The sequence below is a fragment of the Trichechus manatus genome, unplaced genomic scaffold (genome assembly GCF_000243295.1).
Source record: "Trichechus manatus latirostris isolate Lorelei unplaced genomic scaffold, TriManLat1.0 scaffold00136, whole genome shotgun sequence".
NCBI classification, from domain to species: Eukaryota; Metazoa; Chordata; class Mammalia; order Sirenia; family Trichechidae; genus Trichechus; species Trichechus manatus.
In genome coordinates this window covers 2,939,779-2,966,676 of record NW_004444072.1, presented here as the reverse complement: position 1 = coordinate 2,966,676, position 26,898 = coordinate 2,939,779, and the positions used below count along the sequence as shown (strand labels likewise).

General features: G+C 36.1%; 1 protein-coding gene across 14 annotated transcripts in view; it reads left to right on the top strand.

Moving 5' to 3' along the window:
• Positions 1 to 26,898, top strand: part of TBC1D5 (TBC1 domain family member 5) — a 657,932-nt gene that overhangs the window by 235,011 nt on the left and 396,023 nt on the right. For all 14 annotated transcript variants that reach the window (XM_023739548.1, XM_023739547.1, XM_023739544.1 and 11 more), the window contains one exon: positions 17,552 to 17,683. In XM_023739548.1, the coding sequence (XP_023595316.1) occupies positions 17,587 to 17,683 (97 nt within the window). In that variant the 5' untranslated portion in view covers positions 17,552 to 17,586. The remainder of the gene's footprint in view (positions 1 to 17,551; positions 17,684 to 26,898) is intronic.

The window sequence follows — 26,898 nt, the reverse complement described above, 5'->3', positions numbered from 1 at the left end:
CATGTTTTCCTCACATTGCACATTATTAAATAATTTGTTGGGTTTTTTTAATGTAAAGTCATAGAGCTTATCATACTTTAGATTTTTAAGCAGTATCACACATATTTACAATACACCGGTTAAAAAAAAAACCACTGCCATTGAATTGACTCTTGATTTTTCAGAAGTAAGTTGCCAGACCTTTTTTCTAAGGTGCCTCTGGGTTGACGCAAACCTTCAGCATTTTGGTTAGCAGCTGAGCGTGTTCAGTACCACCCAGGAACTCCTTTTCCCATGGTTACTCACCTTCATTTGTCTACTGGTAGGGTCGCCAGATAGAACATAAGATACCCCAGTTAAACTTGAATTTGGATAATCAGTGAATAATTTTTAGTGCAAGTATGTCTCACATATTGCATTTATTGTTTTTCTGAAATTTAAGTTTAACTGGGTGTTTTGGATTGAATTATGACCCTGCAAATATGTGTTTCAGTTCTAACTTCTATACCTATGGATGTGATCTCGTTTGGAAGTAGGGTTTTCTTTGTTATGTTACTGAGGCTGTGTCAGTATAGCGTGTGTCCTAAACCTAAGTCACTTCTGAGTTATAAGGAGCAGCTTAAACACAGAGACAAGGAGCACATACTGGGGCAGGTAAATGCCATGGGAAGATCACCAAGGAACCCAGGAACAGCAGGGTACAGAGCCTTCCCATTTACCGATGCCTGGAGTTCAGACTTCTAGCCTCCTAAACTTGAGAAAATAAATTTCTGTTCTTCAAAGACACACACTTGTGATATTCTGTTATAGCAGCACTGGGCAGCTAAGACACTGGGCATCCTGTTTTTTTGTTTATTTGTTGCTGGGTTTTTTTTTTTTTTTTTTTTGCTACGTCTGCCAACTCATCTCCTGGGCTCTTTTTGTTTTGTTTTATAGTTTTTTATTGATGTATAACAGACATAATAAGTGCATAAAGTACACTAATTTCAACGGTAGAGTTCACTAAATGTTTAGATATATATAAACCATGAAACCACCATTCAGAGCTGTATATAGAATATTTTCAGCTCTCCAGAAGGCTCCCTCATGCCCCTTCTTAGTTAATACCTGTCCTCATGCAGGAACCGCTATTCTGGCTTTTATCACCCTCACTCAGTTTTGCCTGTTTTTGGACTTTATATAAATGAAATTATGTAGTATGCACTCTTGTCTGACTGCTTTTGTTCAACATTAAGCCATGTTTTGGCATGTAGCAGTAATTCTGTCTTCTTTTATTGCTCTGTCGTATCCCATTGCATGACTATACTACAGTTTATTTCTCATTTCTGCTACTCTACTGTTGATGGATATTTGGGTTATTCTCGGTTTGAGACTGTTATGAGTAAAGCTGCAATGGCCATTCTTGTATATGTCTTTTCTTGAACGTTTGTACTTATTTCTGTTGGGCATATATTTAGAGTGCAGTTGCAAAATTACAATAGGCATATGTTTAGCTTTAAGAAGTGCTACAAAACTGGTTTCTAAAGTAGTTGTACCAGTTTACACTCCCATCAGCAATATGAGAATTACAGTTGCTTTCCATCCTTGCTAACATTTGATATTGTCAGGCTTTTTAATTTAGTCATTCTGTTGAGTGTATAGTGATAGCTCATTGTGATAGCTTTTTCGTTATGGTAAAAATATATATAACAAAACATTTGTCAGTTCAACATTTTTTACATGAGTGATTCAGTGACATTGATTATGTTCAGCATGTTGTACAACCATAGCCACTGTCTTTTTCCAAATTATTCTACCACTGTTAACAGACACTCAGTGCCCTCCCTCCCACTGCTGCTAACCACTAATAAGCTTTAGTCTTTATATATTTGCCTAGTTCATGTAAGTGGGATCGTACAATATTTGTTCTTTTGTAACTGGGTTTTTTATTCAGCATAATGTTTTCAAGGACCATTCATGTTGTAGCATGTATAAAGACTTCCTTTCTCTTTATGGTTTAGTAATACTCCATTGTATGTAGATACCACTTTTTGTTTATCTTTTTATCTGTTGATGGACATGTAGGTTGTTTCCACATTTTGGCTACTGTGAAAAGTGCTACAGTGAACATTGGTGTGCAGATTTCTGTTTGCGTTTCTGCTTTCAGGTCTTTTGGATACATACCTAGGATTGGATTGCTGCGTCATGTGGTAATTCTATATTTAACTTTTTGAGGAATCGCCAAACTCCTTTCCACAGCAGCTGTACCATTTTACATTCCCATCAGCAGTGGATGTCTCCTGGACTCTTTACCTCACTTGACTTTGAGCACCTTGAGTGAAGGGGGCCATAATTCATATATACCTAGTTTTTCTGTTCCCATGGTAGGCAGGTGATTTTTACTGACTGAAAGAATGAACTCTCTAATCACTAATAATGTTTCTTTATCTGAGTGTTTATAAAGCAGCTTTGCTCTACTGAGTTTGCCCTTTCTTGTGAATTAAATTCATTGAAAAAAAAATCATGTTTCACTGAATAGTTGTAGATCTCAACCTTAATTAAAAATTTTTCATCTTTCTCTTTCTCTCCTCTTCTCATTGCTTCTCTCCGTCATCTCTCTTCCCCTTCTCTTTTCAGCTGTTACTATAATTATCTAGCATTAACAGCAAATGTTTGCTTTAGTTAAATTATTCAGAACATTTATTTTACTTGTCAAAGGTTAGATCAGGTTGTTGTTTGAGCTGGTAATTAAATTCAGCCTAATATGCTCTCGTATTTATATGCACTATAAGCCTGTTTCCTCATCATTCTGTATAATTTTATGATGTTCGAGGCTGACATTTCAAAAAGGTTTTTGATTTTGTGGAAAAGAAAACATTCTGGGTAATCTGTAGTTTGTTATCTGATATGAGAGTTTCCAAAGTTATGGTCGAAAGTGAGTAGTACATTTCATTGCTATTAGAATATATAGTATCATGGCAGTAATATTCACCAAGTGGTATATAAAATTAAGCTCATTGCTTACTGAATTTCCATTTGACATGAGGATCATTGCTGCAGTGGTTGATCCTTAGTTGCTCAACATGTATTTGCTAAATGATTGTTTTAGGTCATGTTTATGGTATAGTTTTTGAAAACAGTATGGTAGATAGTTCAGATTTTATAGCTCAAACAATGTAAACTAAGATGTTATCTGTTCTTGTCACATACTGCAAGGTTATTATTATTATTATTATTTTTATCATTTTAATTTGAATGCTCCTGTTTAGGAGTAAGTGTAATTTACTTAATCCTTGTGTCTGTGAATCATACTTAAGAATTTCCTGTGTATGTTTTTTCTTTCCTTGAATAAATGATTTTTGCAGGTGTTCTTTGTGTAGTGCCTTGGAGTATAAATGAATGAAGCACATCTTCTTTCCTTAGAAAGAGTGGAAGTTAGTGGAAAACCAATCATTATAGTAAAGAATGGTAAACATTAGTTAGGGCATAGTTATGCACAAGGTCCAGTGGACTTCTAAATCAAATTGGGGGAAGGCATGTTAGAGAAAGATGACTTTTAAGCTGAATCTTATAGAGCAAGTAGCAGTTGGTTAGACAAAGAAGGTAAGAAAAATTGTGCCAGTTAGAGGGAGCCACGTGTGAAAGTGCTGACATGTGCGGTTGGATAGAGCTGAAGAAAGATTAAATGTGGAGAAGCAGCAGGAGATGTCCCTTCTTGACTTCTTAGTATTCAGTGGCTTTCACTGCCCTTAGGGAAAAATTCAAAATCTTGGTATGTTCTATACTGTAAGCCATGCCTGTGTAGTCTCCGTCTACTTCCTGATCCCAGCTCCTTGCACACTTTCAATGCAGTCTGTCCCCTGAGCCCTTGGAGATGATGTTTTCTCTGCCAAGAATGTTCTTCCTTGCCTCTTCTAGTTGATTTCTACTCTCCATTTAAAATCTGTATCACCTTTTATTTGGTTGAGATAACAATATAACCCCAAAAAGATGTAGCTAGTCATACGTCTGCTGTCTTATAAAGTTTTGTTAATGTTGATTATTATTATCAGTGAAGTACAAGAAGGAACATTTCTGTGGCACTGCAGGTTTTAGCATGTGTTCCCACACAAGATCTTATTTAATCCTCACATCTGTCATGAAGTAGGTATTATATGAAATTTAAAAAATAGATATAATTTATGTTTCTTTATAAAATGTCATCTTTTATCTAGAATTTAATTTCTTCTGAAGAGAAGACAGATAATTGAAATAAATTAAAAACATCTTTCAAAACAAGAAAAGAGTAGAAGTAGAGTTAGTTATATAGCATACCTTGTTTGTATTTGTGTGGATATTTTTAATAAAACTGACTTAAAAGATTAGCCACAAACATGTTCTCTACTCTATAAACCAGATCTTATTCTAAAATACCCTTAAATTCTACTTTTTATCATCGAAATACTATTCCCTTTTATATAAGATACATAAGGATATTTGAGAATTTAAATGGTTAAATTGTTTTCTTCAACCTCTAGTGCATATCATTTCATTAATCATAATTGTTGATGTATGACATATTCTCATGGTCCTGTTACTAGGACCAAGGTGGTTACCTTTGCAAAGCTTACATATTATACAATTGCTAGCATGTTACTATTTTCTCAAAATTATAAATTTTACAATTGAAATGCAAAAGCTTAAGCCAGTTCTCACCCACTGTACTAGTATTTAAGAGCTAACCTTCTAGTTCCAGCCCTGAACAAGAAGCAGGTTCTTTTTCTATAGGTGGATGGGCTTGACTCAGAGAACACAGATTACAAGGTTGGGTAAAATGCAGGAAAGATTTCCTGCTGCCTTTGGTCTTCCTTCCTTTCAGTGGGAAAGGGTGGGTTTCTAGCCAAAGGCCAAGGTTAAAGATGACAGTTCCCTGCTTTATTCAGGGTATGGTGCCTGCAGATGGCAGAAGTATTTGTGTGAGGGGTGGAGTTGGGGAGATGGGGGCGGGGTAGTCTGTGAACCTACTGGTTTACTGGGAATCCAGGCCGTTCTCTCTCATCCTGCGGTTCTGAGCACATTCTGAAGCAGTGTCTCAGGCCAAGTGTCTGTTCAGCTGCTGCCGGTTCTCCTGAGAGAGGGAGCTTGAGTCCAGTGCTGACTCTCGAGGGACTAGTTCTTGCTTTTAAAAGTAATTATTATTAGGTATTGGTTACTCAGTCTCTGGTCTGCTTTTTGGGCTCTATCTCAAATTTCCTTGATTCTAATTTCTTTAGCATTTATTTTATGGCAATATATATCTCTCACATAAACCTAAGAACTATTGAAAAACTGACTTAAATTAATAGCTAACTTGGATTCGATTAGTTTTCTTCTCATTGTACCATATTGTGACTTTCAGACTGTTATCAGGAATGTCATCATAATAAAGATACCTTCTATGTATGAGAGGTGCAGTAGTGAATAGTATAGAAAAGGCTTTTGCAGTCATGGTGCTCCTAATATGGTGCTGATGCATAGTAAACAAAATACAAATAAGTTCATAGTATGTTAGGTAGTAATAAATGTTATGAAGAAAAGTAAAGGTGGGTAAGAGGATAAAAAGTAGAGGAGGGGTATGTGCAGTTTGTGGTATCATGGTCAAGGTTGACCTCAGAAATAAGGTGACATTTGAGTAGAGACCTGAAAGCCATGGGGGAGAGAACCATGTGGATATCCTAGGGAAATCTTTCGGAACAGAGGAAAATATAAAGGCCCCCTGAGGTGAGAATTTGCTTAGCACATTTGAGGAAACTGTAAAGAGGCCATGGTGGCACAGTGGTTAAGCATTCGGTTGCTAACTGAAAGGTCAGTGGTTCGAATCCACCAGCCACTCTGCAGGAGAAAGATGTGAAAGTCTGCTCTTGTAAAGATTTACAGCCTTGGAAACCCTATGGGGCAGTTACTCTGTCCTATAGGGTCACTATGAGTCGGAATCGACTTGACAGCCACGGGGTTTTAAGGAGGCCTTGAGGCTGGAGGGCTTGACTGGCATTGGGGAGAGTTGTAGGAGAAAAGATCAAAGCAGTAGCTGGGGACAGGATTATGTGGGGCTTCGTAAAGATTTTGTTATTTTATTCTGTGTGAGATAAAAGGCCACTGTAAAGATTGGAGCAGAGATGAGACATGAGGTGAGTTAAATTTTAAATGGCTCACTAAGGCTGCTATGGGGAGATGGGTTGTAGATGGCAAGGTTGGAAGTAGGGAGGCCTATTGGAGGCAGTTAAACAGCCCATGCAAGAGATGGCAGTGACTTGGGTTGGGGTGGTTGTGGAGAAGAATGGTCTAATTCTAGGTTTTATTTTGAAGTTAGGACTGACAAGATTTGTCTGTGGATTAAATATGCTCCAGGAAAAGCTTTCTGTGCTGACTTGAACTTGAACAGATACCTCAATGATCCAAGGGGCAGAGTGTTCCCAGCAGAGGAAGTGGGAACATGCAAAGACCTGCAACAGAAATGAACTTTATTTTTGTTCAAGGAATAATGTGAAGATCTGTGTGGCCCAGAGCATACTGAGTGAGGGGGAGAGTGAGATCACCGGGTTAAGTGTGGACCTGAATTTAGTCCTCTTACAGAGTTTGAATGTTGGAAACATTGTATGTTGGAAGCTCATTTATAATGAAAAAAATAACATTGGATTTTATGTATCATGGGTGTATTAGGCTGATTTCAGCTAGAAGTAGCAGTTAATCTCAGTCGAGTTATACAGTTGTTGTGTGCCGGTGAGCTGATACCTACTCATGATGACCCTGTAGGACAGAGTAGAACTGCCCCATGGAGTTTCCTAGGCATTGCGGGAGCAGATCGCCAGGTCATTTCTTTCAGAGACACTGGTAGGTTTGAACTGCCAGCCTTTCAGGTAGCAGCCTAGTGTTTAACCATTGTGCTACCAGGGCTCCTAGGAGTCTGTTACTACATGTGCCAAGAAGGCCAAAGGTCGGGAAGATCTAGGGTTGGTTGATTGACTGTGATCAAGAGTGTGCGTCATTGTTCTCTGCCACTGTCAGCATCTGGCTGCTGTATTACTGGGCGTCAGATGCAGAAGTGACAACGTCCAGTGGAAGCAGAAAAGGCTGTTTTTTCCTCAGGTTTCTCTTTTTGTGATTGAGAGGAGAAAACCTTCTCTGGAGATCCCTGAGCTGACTTCCATTCACGTGGAATGGCTCATCCCAGCCAGTCTGACAAAGGGAATGGGATCATCAAGATTGGCTTAGACCAATCATGACTCACCCCCTGAGGCTGGGATCCTGGGATCCACCTCTTCTGGAGCACATGGCCTGAATACCTTTTGAATTTTTTGGAAAGGCAATCAACAGTGTTTACAACCGGGGGGATGAATAGAAGCAAGGAGACCAATTAGGAGGGTATTGGAAAAAGTCAGATAAGACATGAAGGTTAGGATGAGTGGTAATATTTCAGAGGGGAAACAAAAACTTGAAAAAAATTTGTAACTTTCCACTGACGTCTCCCATTACATACCTTTCCTCTATAAGAAGAATTGATACCAGTCCCCTTGGCAGACAGGTAGAGCAAATTTAGTTTTTCGTGTTGTAAGAGCTTGGCCCCTAACCAAAAGGTCGGCAGTTAGAATCCACCAGCCACTCCTTGGAAACCCTATGGGGCAGTTCTACTCTGCCCTGTAGGATCGCTGTGAGCTGGAATTGACTCCACAGCAACGAGATTTTTTTTTTTTTTTCCTTAAGCTCCCTATTCCATAGTAGAGATTATAAGTAAGCACTCCACAAAGAGATGTCTAAGCTTCACTTATCAATACATGAACCACTGTCTATAATTGTTTCATATCTTCTTGATGAATTCATCACTAGATGTTTATTCCTGTTAGTATAGTATCTGCATGCTACAGGGGGTTACAGAGGAGTGACAAGCCAGTTTATCTGCCCTCGAGGATACACACAGCCGGCTTTGAAAAAAATGTGTGATAAGCTAAGTAAACTAAGAACTACTTAAGGTATGGATAACAGTTTACGGAAACTATAGAAGTGGTATTTCAAGGAAGGCTTAATAAAGTCAGCGAATGACAACATTTCCTATAGCATGATTTTCTAAACGTCAGTCATTTATTACGTGCCATCTCAAGGATTTTAATTGCTTCTACCACTTTACTATAATTAATATTTTTTCTTAAAAGAGCTTTTCTTCCCCCCCCCAACTTTTTTGACCACGGAATATGGTAAACAAATCAGCACTTGCCATAACTAGAGGGTAACCAAAAAATAACTGCATAACTATTAAAGTAAAACGTATGTTTCTGCAACTCCAGTGATACATCACAGTGAGGGAAATACCGCAATGAAGAGCAGGGGGAAATTATTTCTGACCCTGGCCCACAAAGGAAAAGCTGGATGTTGGAGCTATGTATAGGATTCAAAAGTGTAAAGGAATGGCCTCCACAAGAGGAAAAGAGATAGCAGTAAACTGTGGAGGGAGGGCACAAATATTTTCAGGTAAGCTACTTTGGGTGGAGAGAACCTGGTGATGCTTCTTCCCTGATGACCTTCCCTCAGTGATGTCACTTGGTGCCACAGTGACTGATGCAATATGAATTCAGAGCATTTGGAGATTTAAATCATTGATAGGTTTGGTCATTTGATAGTGACTCCAAAGGCCCAATGTGACTTATTCGTAAATTATAATTCTTCTGAGGCACATCTGAATTATGCCTGCATCTACAGCTTGCTTGTTTTCTTTCCTCAGTAGATAAGCATTTACTCTCAGATGGTGATCGGAGAGGGCAAATATACCTTGCATGCATTAAGGGCCTACTAAATTCAATATCCTAGAGTTGGAAAAGCTTGCGTGGGAGAAAAGTAATCTAGAATGTTTTGCGTACATTATAGTTAACATAATAAAGGAAACTATCTTACAAATACGGCTTAATTTTTGTTACACCATTTATTAAATCATTGTTAAATCATTTGAGGTGGTTTTGCGGCTAATAGCTGTGGGAGCTTGAGTAATTTACTTCTCTGGTTTCTTCATCTGTAGAAGGGGATAATGTATCTACCGCATACAGTTGTTGTGAGGTTTAAATGTGTTCATATGTTTAAAACACTTTATTTAAACGGTGCCTACTTCCTGGTAAGTCCTACGTGTTTGCTGCTGCTGCTATTATTACTATTGTTATTAAATTACAAGTGCTATCGTTAAGTACTGAAGTTTTTTTAGTCCCACTACGTACTGATAGCCAAGGGATAAATGCCAGATCCACTTGGACTTTTAGAAAGATCTCCCTACAAATAGTCATTTGCTCCTGAAACCCATCCCCCACTTCTTAAAGAGAGGTTTTTTTGATAAAATGTTGAATTTGATTTGATGCATGTGTGAAAAGTGGCCATTTCTTTCTTGTTCATATACTTAGTATCATCAACAAATGTGTTGATTTTGCGAGGATAACTTTTTCTTCCTAACAAATTGAGATTATTCTGGGATAAAATACTTGCCTATTCATTCTCCATGGATCCCTAATTGTGTGTTACATTAACCTTGATTTTATGAATAGTTTAATGACTAGAGGTGGAATTTATATAAAATAGGGAAAGTAACAATTGGATGTATTTTGGTATGACTATATAATGATGAAAGGTTTGGTTACTAGGTCAAGCTGGTCCCCTAATCTTTGCATCTTAAGCATCTATTCAAGAGAATTCTGAAATGATATGTGGATGCACTGTGAGGGAATTTTCTGCTGGGTCAGTTTAACTCTATAATGCTCATTTTTCTCTTGGTTTGTTTATGTGGTCACAATCTCCACTTTCTGTTACTTTATAGCATTCAAATATTGAAAGACCAAATACAATCTTATTTTGTAATATAAAATTTTTAAGCCTACCTGTGAACTTGTGATATATTCTCTATATTTCTTATTATGTATATTATTTATGATGTTGATTTACAGTACGTTGTTTACCCCAAACATCTTGTCCTGATAGCATGAAAATTAAAAGACTAAATCTATTTTAATTTTCTTTTGATCATTGTTCTTATTAGGTAGACCTTTAGTGTAGTTCTTATACCTATTTGATAGATAAAACTTGAATAGTACAGTTGTGTGGTTGGTAAAAATGAATTAGGGTTTCAGGGTGTTACCAATGGGTGATATTTAATATTGAATGACATGTATTAAGACAAATGCTTTATATATAATTTATTTGGCATTGTAAATGCAGTTATCTTGTGAGAAACAGACCCCCTGTAGTCAAATGAAGTATTCTGGAAAGGTTTAGAGTAAATAAATAATAAAACTACTTTGATATACAATCTAATAATATTAAATATTAAGACATTCAGATGATTGGTTTTAATACTTCATTAACTTATTTAAAGTCCAACGTAAGCTTCTCGCATTAAAGATTGACAGAGTTAAAAATGGAACTTTAGGCTTTCTCTTCCTTTGTTTTCTTTCTGTTTTTTTTTTTTTTTTCTCTCTTTCTTTTCTTCCTTCTTCTTTCCCTACCTGCTTCTCTTTATTTCCCATCATCAAACGTACTTTTGGCTACCGTCATTTCTAAATTTAAAAAAAAAAAAAAAGTTTTTTTTTTGCTGATTCTGCAAATAATATTCAGTTACCCTATCTCTTAATTATGAAAGTAGAGCTATTATTAAAAAAGCTTCCTTTTGTAGCCAAGATATCATATTTTAGGTTATATACCTGTCTTAGTAAATACATGCTACTTGTAACAGATACTTATTCATGCTATATCCTCCCCCCTCTTTATAATTGAACTCTGGAAGTAGTCCATTTAAGCTCTTTGGTATGCTTTTCTTATAGGAGATATCTTTATGTAAAGTAATATTACTCTTCATTTCAGTGTTTGAATTTTAAGTTTACCATCCATCAAGAATTTAAATGAATGAAGTATACTTATATGAGCTTTTCTGAATATGGTTGTTTTTAGAATGACACAATTTAGAATGCTAATTCTATGCCTAAGTATTAGTGGCAGTGAAAGAATGAATATAAGCTGAAATATATAGAACTTCAGCAGGAATAAATTATTTTTCCAGAGACTCTGTTTATATAATGCCATTTTAAAAGAGAAACTACCTATTTTGTCTGTACAGTACTAACAATTTGAAAATTTCACTTAGAGACTACTTGTATTACTTAGGAGCCCTGGTGGCCCAGTGGTTAAGAGTTTGGCTGCTAACCAAAAGGTCAGTAGTTTGAATCCATCAGCCACCCCTTGGAAACCCTATGGGTCAGTTCTACTCTGACCTATAGGGTCCCTGTGAATTGGAATCGGCTTGAAGGCAATGGATTTGGTTTTGTATTGCTTTAGTTTACATGGAAAAATAATATTGTTTTGAAACTTTATTTAATGTGTCTTAAAACTGTCTGTTAAACTTTAATGCTAAAGTCTCACCCTTTCATTAAATATACTACCTATTAACTAATTTCACAAGACTTCCCTTCTTTCTGACAGATCACTTTTAAGATTTAATACTGCAAGAACCAGACTTACAAAACCATTACAAATGACCTTAAGATTAATCTTAGATTTTAAATGGGAATTTCAGCCTGATTTGTCAACTCCTGTGACTAGGAGAACAGTAAAACCACATTATAAAATCAATTTTGAGTTTTGTAAATTTTTAATTTATGTAAATCGGGAAAATTTAACTGTTATTCATAGTCAGGCAAAGGATAGATGCCTGCTTTCTCAGGGTTTGAAGGTATATTGTTATGTTTTTGGAATTAGAAAAAATGATATTGCCTTTATTTTTAATTCTTTGAGTACCATTTTTGTCAGTCAGGGAAATTCTAGAGACAGCTAGGCATTTAAGAGAACTGAAATCCATCCATTATGGATTTGAGCCATCCCTGGTGGCGCAGTGGTCAAGAGCTCGGCTGCTAACCAAGAAGGTCGGCAGTTCAAATACACCAGCTGCTCTTTGGAAACCCTGTGCGGCGACTCTATTCTTTCCTGCTTGTAACAGATACTTATTCATGCTATGAGTTGGAATCAACTTGAAGGCAATGGATTTGGTTATTTTGGTTTTACTAAAATACATATTTTTGGTCTTAATACATTTTTTTTTCATCTGTATCTATATATATCTAGCTTCAATGTAGAGGAGATTAAGGCATATCAATTATAGAAGTCTAAGTTTGTAAAACAAATATACAATGTAATGGACTGTTGTGAGTTTCAAAATGGTTTGCTGTTTTGACTTTGACAGTGATTATCATAAAAATTTCATACCCCCCCCAAAGAAACTCTTTAATTGAATTTTTATCAAATATTTTCTTATACTCTGATATTTATAGGAAAAACATTTTTATTCACAGTAACAATTAAAATATAGACATGTTTGTTTAAAGACTTCTGATATTCTCCTTTGTCTTGTTGGTATATTCACAAAACACAAATTGAAAAATTCTTAAGAAAATAATTTCACATTTGAAAGCGTCATTATATTGTGATTTTTAAGGTAATCACAATAGTAGTAACCAAAACAATTAAGTATTTTATATTTTAGAAAGCTAAAATAGCCCTTTAGATTTAAAACAAAACAAAAATAAACAAAGCAACTAGTTACTTTTAAACTAGGATATCACTTAAATCCATAATTAAAGGAAAATAAGAATATTATTCAAACATTTTCTTCAACAGTTTTCTTGAAAATAACTTGTCATTACTAGTTATAATGTTTTTAAAAATTGAATTATAAAAACATTTAAGTGAATCTTTTAAATCTATATACCTAAACGAAGAATAAAAATATATGGCCTCCTGATTGAATAAGTTGGAATCAACTCGACAGCAATGAATTTTTTTCTTTTTTTGTTTGTTTGTTTATTATTTGGCTAATTTTGTATTCTAGTTATGGGGTGTTACTATGGACTTGTATTGTCAATTTCTAAAAAATTATAATGAAAGCTAATTTTACTGAATGACTTCCTGAACTTTTTCTAGTAAGTCAAAAAGACTGTACGTATCTTTTAGCATCTTGGATGAGTATGTGAACTTCATTATGTTGGAGAGTATTTTATTTTAGCGGTAGAAAGACAAGGATTTTTTTTTATTTTCCTTTTTAAAGTAAACTTTTATACCAGTTTGCTTGTCACTTCTCTACTTCTCGTAACGTATATAAAAAAACTTTGTATCTGTTAGGTGTTTGAAACCTGTAACAGTGGAGGTATACTGTAAGAATAAGAAATGACAGTAGTGAGATTATGAAAACATGATATAGTGGATGTTAAGGAAATCTAGTCGTTAACTTGGAATAAACATTTTCAAATGTTTGATCTCTTCATAATTTAAGAGTATAACAAAATGTGTAGGTGATATGCATTATAAAGAGAATCTTACATTAAAATAATTGCCCATGGGCCAACGGCAGTTTTGAAATGTATTTAATGCTTCCCACACAGTTTTCTTGTTCATTTGCTTTAATATGATTTGTCAACACTTACAAGTAAGGAGATTTCCCATAAAATCCCAGATTTCTAGCATATCTTGAAAAGTTAAAACCAAGTAAACAGTGTTCCAATTATTCACAGACCGCCACACTCCTAATCCCCCCCCCCGCCTTATTTTAGATCTGGTCCGTTTCTCTCATTGACTCACTGAAAGCCAAAGGTAGTGTGGGAATAAAGAACATGAGCTCTGGAGCCAGGCAGGATAGTTTCAATTCTGGCATCCCCACTTCTAATTGTGCAGCTCTAGGCAAGTTACTTGATCTTTGTGTTCCTCAGTTTTCTCTTTGGTAAAATGAAAATAACAGTGATGAAGATTCCTCATAGGGCTGTTGGGAGGATGAAATGATGGGTATATGTGAAGCATTTAGAATGGTTTTTGACATATATTCAATGATTAATAAATGTTAACCATAATAATACTTTTTCCTGACCCGATTGATGATCCTTACTGCTTAATAGTACAGAACTTTATTTCTTAATTTGTCGTTCATTTGTTCAACAGAATTTATCAGATTGTATTTTATATTACAAGTGATCATCTACATTTTGCTATCTTCTACTGGATCATATTCCCCAGAGTTCCTTTTATATAGTAAATGCTCAACAAACCAAAACCAAACCCACTGCCGTTGAGCTGATTCTGACTCATAGCCACCCTTTAGGACAGAGTAGAACCTGCCCCATAGGGTTTCCAAGGCTGTAGATCTTTTACGGAAGCAGACTGCCACATCTTTCTCCCATGAAGTGACTGGTGGGTTCAAACTGCCAACGTTTTGGTTACCAGTCAAGCACTTTAACCACTGCACCACCAGGGCTCCTCAAATGCTCAGTATATGTTTAAATATTGACAACTGTCTGGTTTGATGGATTTAAGCTCTATGACTTTAGAACTTCTTACTGTATGTTGACAGGAATAGTTTTCTCCTTTTGTAGTGTCGCTTTTGCCTAAGGCTCTGCTTCTGTTAAGGAGTTCTGGAGGCACAATAGTTAAGCGCTTGGCTGCTAACTGAAAGGTCAGAAGTTCAAACCGAACCAGTGTCTCCACAGGAAAAAAGATCTGGCAATCTCCTCCTGTAAAAATTACAGCGCAGGAAACTCTATGGGGCAGTTTTGTTCTGTCCTGTAGGGCCACTATGAGTCAGAATCGACCCGATGGCACACAACAACAACTGCTTCTGCTGTCTTAGCCACAATCCTAAGAGGATACCTTCCTTATTTACAGAAAGATTAGGAAATGTGTAGGGAATAGTTAAATAGTTAAGGAGTCCATGCACATCTAGGTCAATTGGCATAACAAGTTTATTAAGAAAATGTTCTGCATCCCATTTTGGCAAGTGGCGTCTGAGGTCTTAAAAGCTAGTGAGCGACCATCTAAGATGCATCAGTTGGTCCCAACCCACCTGGAGTAAAGGAGAATGAAGAACACCAAAGACACAAGGAAAATATTAGCCCAAGAGACAGAAAGGGCCACATAAACCAGAAACTCCGTCAGCCTGAGACCAGAAGAACTAGATCGTACCTGGCTACCACCAATGACTGCCCTGAGAGGGAATACAACAGAGAGTCCTGATGGAGCAGGAGAAAAGTAGGGTGCAGAACTCAAATTCTAGTAAAAAGACCAGACTTAATGATCTGACTGAGACTGGAGGGAAAACATGGCCCCTGGACTTTCTGTTAGCTCAGAACTGAAACGTTTCCCAAAGTCAACTCTTCAGACAAAGATTAGACTGGACTGTGGGCCATAAAGTACTAGTGAAGAGAGTGCTTCTTAGCTCAGGTAGATAACATGAGACTAAATGGGCAGCTCCTGTCCAGAGGTGAGATGAGAAGGCAAAAAGGGGCAGGAGTTGGTATTATGGACACTGAAAATCTGTGGAAAGGAGTGTGCTGTCACATTATAGGGAGAGCAACTAGGGTCACATAATGTGTGTATAAATATTTGTATAAGATACTAACTTGAACTGTAAACGTTCACCTAAAGCACAATTTAAAAAAAAAAAAAATCAGCCATTGAAAACCCTTTAGAGCACAGTTCTGTTCTGACACACATTGGGTGGCCATGGTTCTGAATCAACTCCGTGGCAACTGGTAGAGACTAATTAACATTTGACTGTGTGCAGGGGGCGGGGGGCGGTGCGGTGTGGGTGTGGGTTGGAAGGTTCTGATAAAAATTAGAAAAAGTGTAAGAGTATTTTACAATGTAAGGGTTTAAGAGAGAAAATGAACAGAAAACATGAGCATTTTGTGTTGGGAGAAGGTGGTTAAGTTTTGTATGCTCACGGGCTTCTCTTGAACCTTTTCTCAACAGGTGGAGACTGTATCCTATAAAAGTACTTACTCATCTTGATTAGATTGTTTTTCCCACTTATCTTTCTTTCTTTCTTCCTCTTCTCATGACTCCTCTGCTCCTGAAGTTTAAAAGATTATGTTGTTGTTGTTGGTAGGTGCCATGGAGTCAGTTCTGACTCATAGCAACCCTAAGTACAACAGAAGATTGTTACTTATTTTGTTTTGGATGAAAATTGGGGAACCTAGTTAATTTTTTGGAAGGATTCTGATTGGGAAGGGTAATTTATATCTTACAGACAAAATTTATAAGTAGTTAGTGTACTTCAGAAGTTCAAAATAATTTAATTTTCTTAAATTTTTGTTTAAGTTGGAATAATTTATAGAAATGAGAATTGAGAAAACCTTCAATGTATAAAATATAGGTGAATATTTATATGATCTTGCCTTTAGAAACATAACACCAGAGGCAGAAACCATAAACCATAAAGGAGATACAAATAGATATGATTGAATAAAAATGAAAAAGTTACTTACATCACAAAAATACCATAAAATTGGAAGGCAAACACACTCTGAGAAAAATACATGTATCATATGACAAAGGTTTAGTATTTTTAATATTTAAAGCATGCTTCTAAATCATGAAGACAATCATACTAATAAACTTCATTCACAAAAGACAATAAACAAATGTCAGAGAAGCATATAATGTGTTCAGTAATCCGACTAGTTGCCAAGCAAATGCAATATAAAATTTGACTGTTGCGTTGCCTCCTCCCCTTGCCCCCTAAAAAGGCAATACCCATGGTCAGTGAGGGTCCAGGGGAGATGAATCATTCTGTTACGTAAAAATCTTTCTAAAGCACAGTTTGCCTAAACATTATTAAAAAACCTTATTTTTTCTTCAGTATATATTTTGGTCCAGCGATTACACTTCCAAAAATTTATCCTGAGTGTCAAATAAAAAAACAAACCTGGATTAGATAGAAAAAAAAAAACCAACAACCAGACCCCTTGCTGTGGAGTCGGTTCCGACTTGTAGTGACCCTATAGGACAGAGCAGAAATGCCCCATAGAGTTTTCAAGGCTGTAAGTCTTTACAGAAGCAAACTGCCACATCTTTCTCCCGCGGAGCAGCTGGTGGGTTAGAACGCTGACCTTTTGGGTTAGCAGCTGAACACTTTTAACCACTGTGCCACAAGGGCTCTGCACTTGGATACCTAAATTGTCACAGCTAGCTATACAGTGAAATCCTAGGAATCACTGAAATGATAATAGAGACACAATCTTTTCAACTGGGAAGGAAAATACTCATGAGATAAGTTAGATTACAAAATCAGTTATGTTTAGCATGATGGATCACATTAAAAATATATGTAATTTAAGTAAATAGAACAAAGACAGGAAAGGATATGTGTAATAAACTGAAAAGTTAACAGTGATATTTTTAACTAATACAAATATGAGTGATTTAATATGCTATATTTTCTATGTCTTGAAAGCTTCTGTTGGGAACATGTATTACTTTGACAGTAAAACAAAAGGATGTTATAAATGTGAGAATAATTTAACTTACAGTTCAGCTTTTTGTGCCATAGTTTACTGAAAATAAATGTGATTCAACATAGAGGTAAAAGGTTATAAATAAAGTTCAAATTTTTGAAGAAATTGGTTAAATGGAAATTTTGTGTCGCCTTTTTCACGTCTTTGCTTTCTCCTACCAGTGGAAACCTGTGGAAACTTGTTAATGTCTGTCATGCTCATTTAATCATTTCAGTCTTGTATTCCCAGTAAATACAGAAAAAAAAATTTATTATTTTCTCTCTATTTTTTTTACTTCCCAGATAGTCACTTTTGGAGACTTTGGCCAGTACCAACAATGTATCATTCCTTGTCTGAAACTAGACATCCTCTGCAGCCAGAAGAACAAGAAGTGGGTATTGACCCCTTGTCCAGTTATTCCAGCAAGTCTGGAGGTGAGTTTTGTACATAGGTTCTTTCTGGTGGTACCGGCAAAGCTAGCAGAGTGGGGCTCTCGTTGGCCTCTGCCTGCTTCATGTGTGGAATTTTCTCCAGTAGGCAGAGAAGGGCAGCTTTAAGAACATTTCCCCATGTGTGTAGAGCATTCTGACACTAATGAATCCCGCAACAAGTCCACTTTCAGTTATAGGCAGAAACATTGGCCAGATGTTTAAAGCACTGTCATTCTTTTTAAAAAATCATAAACCAAACAATGACTTCATTATAGGAATATTGAAATGTAGAATGGCCTCTGTCAAAGTATCTTGTAAAGAAGCCTTAAGTTTTTGGTGTTGATTTTGTGGGGATAACTCGCCCCGCCACCCCAAGTTGAGATTATTCTAGGATAAAAGACTTGCCTGATTCTCTCTTTTTAAAAAAAATTTTGCTAAATATGTATGTAACAAAACATTTGCTATTTCATCATTTTTTGCATGTGCCATTCAGTAACATGAATTAGTTTATTGTGTTTTTCAACTGTTACCATTATCTGTTTCCAAATTTTTCTATCACCTTTTACAGCTCTGTGTCCTGAAAGCAATGAGTCCCCCTTTCCCCTCCCTCCGTCCCTCCCACCCCTGCTAACCACTAATAAACTTTGGTCTCTTACACACTTGCCTATTCTAGATGTTTCATGTAAGTGGGATCATACATTTGTCCTTTTGTAACTGACTTATTTCACTCAGCGTATAGTGTTTTCAAGGTTCATTCATATTGTAGCATGTGTCAGGGCTTCATTTCTTTTTATGGCTGAGTAATATGCTATTGTATGTACATACCACATTGCGATTTTTCATTGATCTGTTGATGAACATTTAGACTCTTTTCACCTTTTTGCTATTGTGAATAGTGCTGCAGTGAACATTGGTATACAAGTATATGTTTGTGTCCATGCTTTCAGTTCTTTTGGGTATATACTTAGGAGTGAAATTGCCAGAATCATACAATATGTGTAACTTTTTGAGGATCTGCCAAAGTGTTTTTCCATAGTGGCTGTACCATTTTATAGTCCCACCAGCAATGGTTGAGGGTTCCAGTTTTTCCATATCCTCGCCAAAGCATATTGTTTTTTGTTTTATCAAAGCCATGTGAGTGGGTATGAGGTGATATCTCATTTTGATTTGCATTTCCTGTGACTAACAACATTGAGCATCTTTTCGTGTGTTTGTAGGTCATTTGGTTGTTTTTACCCTTTGGTGAAATGTCTGTTCAAGTTTTTGACTATATTTTGATTGGGTTGTTTGTGTTTTTCTTGTTGTAGGAGTTCTTGATGTATTATCAGATATATGGTTCCCAATTTTTTTCCCCATTCTATAGGTTGTCTCTTTACTTTGTTGATAAAGTCTTTTGATGAACAAAAGTTTTTAATTTTGTGAAAGTCCAGTTTATTTATTTTGTCTTTTGTTGCTGGTGCTTTTGTTGTCATATCTAAGAATCCGTTGTTAAAAACTAGTCCCAAAGCATTACGGGTATGTTTTCTTCTAAAACCTTTATGGTTTTAGTGCTTATATTTAGGTCCTTGATCTTTTTTTATTTTTTTAATAATTGAAATTTGTGTCTACTGTTAAAAATCTGTATATTTAAATTGTTAAAAAATAGAATTTTCTCATGTTAAGGTAGATTGTATTTAGGGTCTAAAATAGTCTATAAAAACATTTAAATCTGTATGTATCAGAACTCTATTATTTTCTCAATATTCACTTAATGGTAGTAGTAACATAGTTTCTTAGAAAGAAACAATGAGCTTGTGTGAATTCTTGGAGCCTTATTGTTAAGTGATTCATAAAGTATTTGATGGTTTATTAACTCCTCAACTACTTACAGTCTTTTATTCATAAAATGTATGTATCAGGATTGTGAGATCTATTTTTGAAAATCATAAATTAGTCAAAATAATTCTTTTGTTTTGTATGTTTCATTTTTTTTAATCCATGTTGATGTCAAGGCTTGCCATTAAAAAAAAAATTGGAAATTTTTTTAAAGAAATGATTCCTACTTAAAGTAGCTACTTGTTTAGTATACAAGCTCTTGGCTATATGGAGAGAGTTTATGCTTTTTGTGCATCTTGAAAAACTTCTGGATCATAAAATGTCACTGTTACTTTTATTAATAATACTAGAATTTGTCCTATAATTTATTTATTTTATTTTATTTTTTAATTTTGTATTTGTTATTTTAAAAAACACAAAACCCATGGCCGTCAAGTTAGTTGATTCTGACTCTTAGCGACCCTAAAGGACAGAGTAGAACTACCCCATAGGATTTCTGAGGCTGTAAATCTTTAAGGAAGCAGACTGCCACATCCTTCTTCCATGGAGCAGCTGGTGGGTTCGAACTGCGGACCCTTTGGTTAGCAGCTGAGTGCTTTATCCACAGCACCACTAGGGCTCCTTATTTGTTATTAGGCTGCTGTTTAAGGTTTTGATAATTTGAAAAAATTATTAGTGTCCATTTCAATTTCAGTTTTTTAAATAACTCAGTTGTAAGTATAATACCTTTCATAGTGATCTTTCCTCTTAAATATAATGCCTATAAAGAAGTACTCATAATTAAAAAAATGAAATTATTTTTCAAGCGGTGCTTCTATAAGTGAATAATTTAAAAATGAATATGTATTTGTGTTACAAATATATAAAATTGTTGCACTAAAATTTTTCACACTATTTCTGGCTTATATGCTTATTTTAAAGCATAGTTGTGTGTGTGTGTGTGGTTTTTTTTTTTTTTTCTTAAGTGTGTATTTTTCTCTGGTCTATTTCATTAAATATTGAGGCTTTTTTTTTAAACCTGGTTAAAAAACATTTTAAATTAATTTTATCCTTTATTGTTTGCAGGAATGAGTAGTTACCTTTACTGAAAAGGCTTTTCGTTTATATCCTAGCCTAACATTTCTGTGACATACAAAGTTATTAGGACTGAATTGATGTTTAAAAGTGCCATTAATTCATTTACCCCAAATGTTCATTAACAATGTAAATGTATGCTGATGTTCTATGAGACAAGGAAGTGACTAATGACTCTTCCAGCTAACAACACTTAAAATGAATAGAAACTTTAGATAGCTAATCTTGAAGTAATCAAGACCCTCATTCAGCATGGCATCTCTGTATGCTCTAAAACAGCTGTCAACTGTTAAAAATATATACAAAACACACATACGCACACGCACATGCAGAGAGAAAGATATGTAAATATCTGGTTCTTCAAAGCCATAAAGGTTACTAACTGTAGTGGGTTTTGTGCATTTTATGTAAATATTTTATATAAAGCATCTATTTTATCTTCTTAGATTTCCTTTTTGCAGAAAAATGTGTGTTTCATTTTAATGTAGTTGTCATATTTCTTTAAAAGAATTCTCACCTTTGTGGTATATTTTCTTTATTTTAATATACATCTTTTGGAGTTCTCCATGGATTTGAAGCCTTTTAACCATTTTTGCCACAACCTTTAGGGAATTTCTGGCAACTGGATGAATTCATTTTGTAAGTAGGCAGATACACTGGACTTACATCAGTGGTGTCCCTGTGTAGAAATCTTGTGATTATTTTTTTATTCCTGTTATATATTCCATAAGTAAACAGAACACATCTCTAATTACACAAATCTAAATTTTAACATTTACAAAGAAATAGTACTGTTTAGCAATTCTGAGATTTCTGGGAAAGATCAGTAAAAATAGCCACATAAAAGGGATGGCAGAGAGAAAGCTACATGTCATTGGTTTATTTGCCAGCACAGTTGAAGAAAGTGGATGAGGTGCAGAAAAAAAGAACTGTCTGAATCTATACATGTAAAATCTTATAGGATCTTTTCCATCTAAATTAAATTGTAGAGGTAGATTTAAATTTGAGTAAAGGATGGATTTTTTTCTGTTGAAGATATATGGCCAAAGTGTAGGATGCTGTCTGAGGCATCCTTGTCACTTAAAATCCTCCCCTTGGTCTAATTATCTGGAGTCATCTTAGGGTGGAAAAATCTTTTCACGTTTCTTCCTAATCTTAAAGCCCTTCAGTGGTTTCTTATTACACTAATAATAAAATCCAAACTCTTGACCATGATATGGAAGGCTGTCTTCTTGCCTACCTGGCCTTACTCAGATGTGCTAAGTCAGTTTTAGACTCTGAGTCTTCCCACATGCCATTGTTCTCTGCCATTATTCTCTGTTCCTTCACAACACTCACCATAATGTGTAATCCTTCTTAATTTGTTTCCTCGTTTATTGTTTGTCTCCTTGTCTAAAGTGTAAGCTTTATGAGGGCAGAAACCATGTTAGACCCATTTGTATACCTTGTATCAGGCACATGGTAGCCATTCAATAAATAAATAGTAAAAACTGTGTTTTACTGGTTTGAACCCCTCCACTCACATTGATTAGTAATTGCTTAATGTATCTTTTCCTCCATCTACTTTTCTTCTTCTTTTCCTCAATTGTAATACATGAAATCTCTGTTTTATTGTCCCTGATTATTCTAGTACTAGAAATTTTCTTTCAGGCTCCAAAATTCAGTGTATCTTCTCTTTCAACTCCCTCTTAGAATTCACTTTTGCCGTGTTCCCTTTTAATTATCACCCATATCAGAGGTTTCAAAAAGGATTAAGGGGAGAGAATTTTCTGGCAAATAAGTGTCAATTTATGATACATCAATTAACTTGCTGCAAAAATCACTTAGCAAGGGAAAGCTAAAGAAATAAATGAATACTTGTCCAGTAAATTCATGGCTATAATATGGGAGCAAGTTGTTGTTGTTGTTGTTGTTGTTGGGTGTCCTCAAGTTGGTGCAACTCATAGCAACCCTATGTACAAGACAACAAAACACTGTCCAGTCCTGCACCACCCTCACAATCGTTGTTATGCTTGAGCTCATTTTTGCAGTCAATGATGTCAGTCCATCTCATTGAGGGTCTTCTTTTTCACTGACCATTTACTTTACCAAGCATGATGTCCTTCTCTAGGAACTGATACCACCTGATAACATGTCCAAAGTATGTGAGACGAAGTCTTGCCATCCTTGCCTCGAAGGAGCATTCTGTACTTCTTCCAAGACAGATTTGTTTGTTCTTCTGGCAGTCCACGGTATAGTCAATATTCCTCGCCAACACCATAATTCGAAGGTATCAGTTCTTCTTCATTCTTCCTTATTCATTGTCCAGCTTTTGCATGCATATAAGGCGATTGAAAATACCATAGCTTGGGTCAGGTACACCTTAATCCTTAAAGTTACATCTTTGCTTTTTAACACTTTAAAGAGATCTTTTGCAGCAGATTTGCCCAATGCAGTATGTCGTTTCATTTCTTGACTACTGCTTCCATGGATGTCGATCGTAGATCCAAATAAAATGACATCCTTGACAACTTCAGTCTTTTCTCCCTTTATCATGATGTTGCTCATTGGTCCAGTTGTGAGGATTTTTGTTTTCTTTATGTTGAGATGTAATGCATACTGATACATACTTAGTGATCTTTATCAGTAAGTGCTTCAAGTCCTCTTCATTTTTCAACAGGCAAGGTTGTGTCATCTGCATATCGTAGGTTGTTAATGAGTCTTCATCCAATCCCAGGGCCATGTTCTTCTTCATATAGTCCAACTTCTCAGATTATTTGCTCAGCAAACTGACTGAATAAAAATGATGAAGGGATACAACCCTCATGCACACCTTTCCTGATTTTAAACCATTCAGTATCCACTTATTCTTTTAGAACGACTGCCTCTTGGTCTATATACAGATTCCTCATGAGCACACTAAGTGTTCTGGAATTCCTATTCTTCACAGTGTTTTCTAAAATTTGTTATGATCCACACAGTCAAACGTGTTTGCGTAGTCAGTAAAACGCAGGTAAAAATCTTTCTGGTATTCTCTACTTTCAGCCAAGATCTATCTGACATCAGCAGTGATACCCCTTGTTCCATGTCCTCTTCTGAATTTAATTTCTGGCAGTTCCCTGTCAATGTACTGCAGCAACTGCTTTTGAATTATCTTGAGCAAAATATTACTTGTCTGTGATATTAATGATATTGTTCGATGATTTCCGCGTTCTGTTGGAGCACCTTTCTTTGGAATGAGTACAAATATGGATCTCTTCCAGTCGGTTGGCCAAGTAGCTGTCATCGATTTCTTGGCATAGACAAGTGGGCACTTCCAGCACTGCATCCATTTGTTGAAAATTCTCAGTTGGTATTCCATAAATTCCTAGAGCCTTGTTTTTTGTAAATGCCTGCAGTGCAGCTTAGACTTCTTCCTTCCGTACCATTGGTTGTTAGTGATATGCTACCTCCTAAAATGGTTGAATGTCAACCAGTTCTTTTTGGTAGAGTGACTCTGTGTATTCCTCTGTGTATTTCGATGCTTCCTGTGTCCTTTTAATATTCTCCCCATAGAATTTGTCAGTATTGCAACTTGAGGCTTGAATTTTTTCTTCACTTCTTTCAGCTTGAGAAATGTCAAGCATGTTCTTTCCTTTTATTTTTCCAACTTCAGGTCTTTGCACATTTCAGTATAATACTTTACTTTGTCTTCTCGAGCTGCCCTTTGAAAACTTCTGTTCAGCTCTCTCCATCATTTCTTGCACTTGCTTTAGCTATTCTTTGTTCAAGAGCAAGTTTCAGAGTCTCTTCTGACATTCATTTTTGTCTTTTCTTTCTTTTCAGTGACCTCCTTTTTTTATGCATAGTGTTCTTGATGTCATTCTACAACTTGTCTGGTCTTCAATCAGTAGTCTTCAGTGCGTCAAATCTATTCTTGAGATGGTCTCTAAATTCAGGTGGAGTATACTCAATGTCATACTTTGGCTCTCATGGACATAGTCTAATTTTCTTCAGCTTCAACTTGAACTTGCATATCAGCAGTTGATGGTCTGCTCCATAGTCGGCTCTTGGCCTTGTTCTCACTGATGATATTGAGCTTTTCCATCATCTCTTTCCACAGATATAGTCAATTTGGAGCATAGTTGATGGGAGCATAGGCTACATGTAATATGCTTACGTTTTGTCAAAGTACAAAATTAAACATGAACTCTGTAAATACAGAACAATAGAATTTTATTGAGAAATAGAATAGTTCGATCCAGGCAGCACAAAGTGTAAATGCAAAGTGCTCCAAAGTGATTGAGTAGGAGGCATTTTTATATACAGTTTACATGAACAAACAAATCTTTCTTCACATCAGCTTATCTGTTTTAATATTCTTTCAGAGAACAATCTGCACAAGTGGTCTTTCAGAGTAGAGGCACAAGAACTCCTCCTTAGGTAACATTTCGCCATATGTTTAACCACATTATTGCTCCCTCTTTGATTGCTTAAGGGGGGTACTTAAAACTTAGAAGAGTGGAAAATTCCATGCACAGTCTAAAAGCAGAAGTGGAGGTTAGGAGCAAAATGGAGTCTGATTCAAACCTGTGTCAGCGATCTTATGCCAAGTGCCTCAGATTTTTAGGGTGCTCTCATACATTTTACCCTTTTGATCATGAGTCACCATAGAGATTTCTTGATCACTATTACACGAATGTTTTCTTCTGCATGACTCATTTTTCAGAGTGGTTTTGGTTCATATATTAAAATCATCCTCCATTTCTTCACTGTGCTGTAGCTCAGGCACTCTTCTTCTGTGATCTACTAGACAAAGTTAATGTAGAGCTGGCCACATTAGGAACAACTTGACTTAACTGAAGAGCTAACTCAAGGAGTGAAACTAGTCTCCTCTAAAGATTCAAGATATGTAACCCTCTGCATAACAAGAAGAGTGGTTGATTGGTTCCAGACATCAGACAGACATTTCATGAAGCATTTGATTATTCCTATAACCTTGATTACTGTAATTAAAATGATCAGGGCAATTTGTAATATAAAATGCAGCCAAGAATCATTACCAGTCAGTTACCAGCTAAAGACATCTAGGAAAGGACAGTCAGGTGTAGGAGGTATTAAATGTAGCTAAGTAGCCTGTTGGTGATTTTTTCTGATAGCCTGTTCTACATCTTCTGTATCATTAATCCAGGCACAACAGGAGGTACTGGCAGTAGCACAAACTCCACCTTATAGAGCTAAAAGTAAATTGAGAGCTATTCTATTATCTAAACAACTTTTTAACAATAGATTCCAAATATCTCTGTTGAGCAGCCATTCCATCTGCAACATCACCAGTGATTTGAGCCATTGTAGCAGATAGGTTATGAATGGATTTCTCAAGTTGGGGTATACCATAATTAGGCAGGAGTGCCGGAACGAATATCCAACTCATTCCAGGTTTGTCAGCTATTGGATTAGAGGATGGCATATTGTCCCTTGGATTCTAACTGAGAATTTTGAAATCACTGGTCCAGTTCATACTTTCATCATACCCATACCTGTTGCCTTTGAGTTGATTCCAACTCATAACGACTCTATAGGACAGAGTAGAACTTCCCCATAGGATTTCCAAGGAGCAGCTGGTGGATTTGAACTGCTTACCTTTTGGTTAGCAGCCTGAGCTCTTAACCACTGCACCCCCAGGACTCCACTTTCATTATTTCAATGTTCATTTCTATAATGAAAGTTAATAATAACTTTAATTATAGGTGTGAATATTTAGGGGAACTCCTAAAAGCCCTAATGTACACTGACCTGCATTCTCCAACCATCTAAGCAGAGCAGTGCCTAAGCATAAGACTTGTCACTAGAGTTAGGCTTTCTCATGGTGCTATAGTTGCATCCTCCATATAAAAATACGTATCAATGGGAAGGGCAGATCAACCTCTTTCCAGTATAATTATCTGGAATAGTTCTGTTAACCTGCTTAAATCAACTTTCAGTAAGAGGATTGTCACAAATGGATAATCGTCCTAAATCTCACTGTGCTCTAGAGTTTAGTACAAAGAGAGGACAGATTATTAGCATGTCTGGCTTCCATTTATACAATATGGCAGTTGAGTTCCACACAGGGAGAAGGTATGGAAATGTGTAGAGGAATCAGCAGTTTGGATATCAGTTTGGCAATACTGTAGTAACCTGCTGAAACTGTGATAGAGACCTGGTAAATTTCTATATCTAGAATAATTCAGTCTCTGTCTTATAATACAGGTTAATTTGAAACATGGTACTTGAGGGTGAGCCAGTAATCCAGGGCGATGCCATAATCTGACACATATGGCCCGTTTAAAAGTAACATTAAGGTTAATAACAGTTTAGAGCACAATACT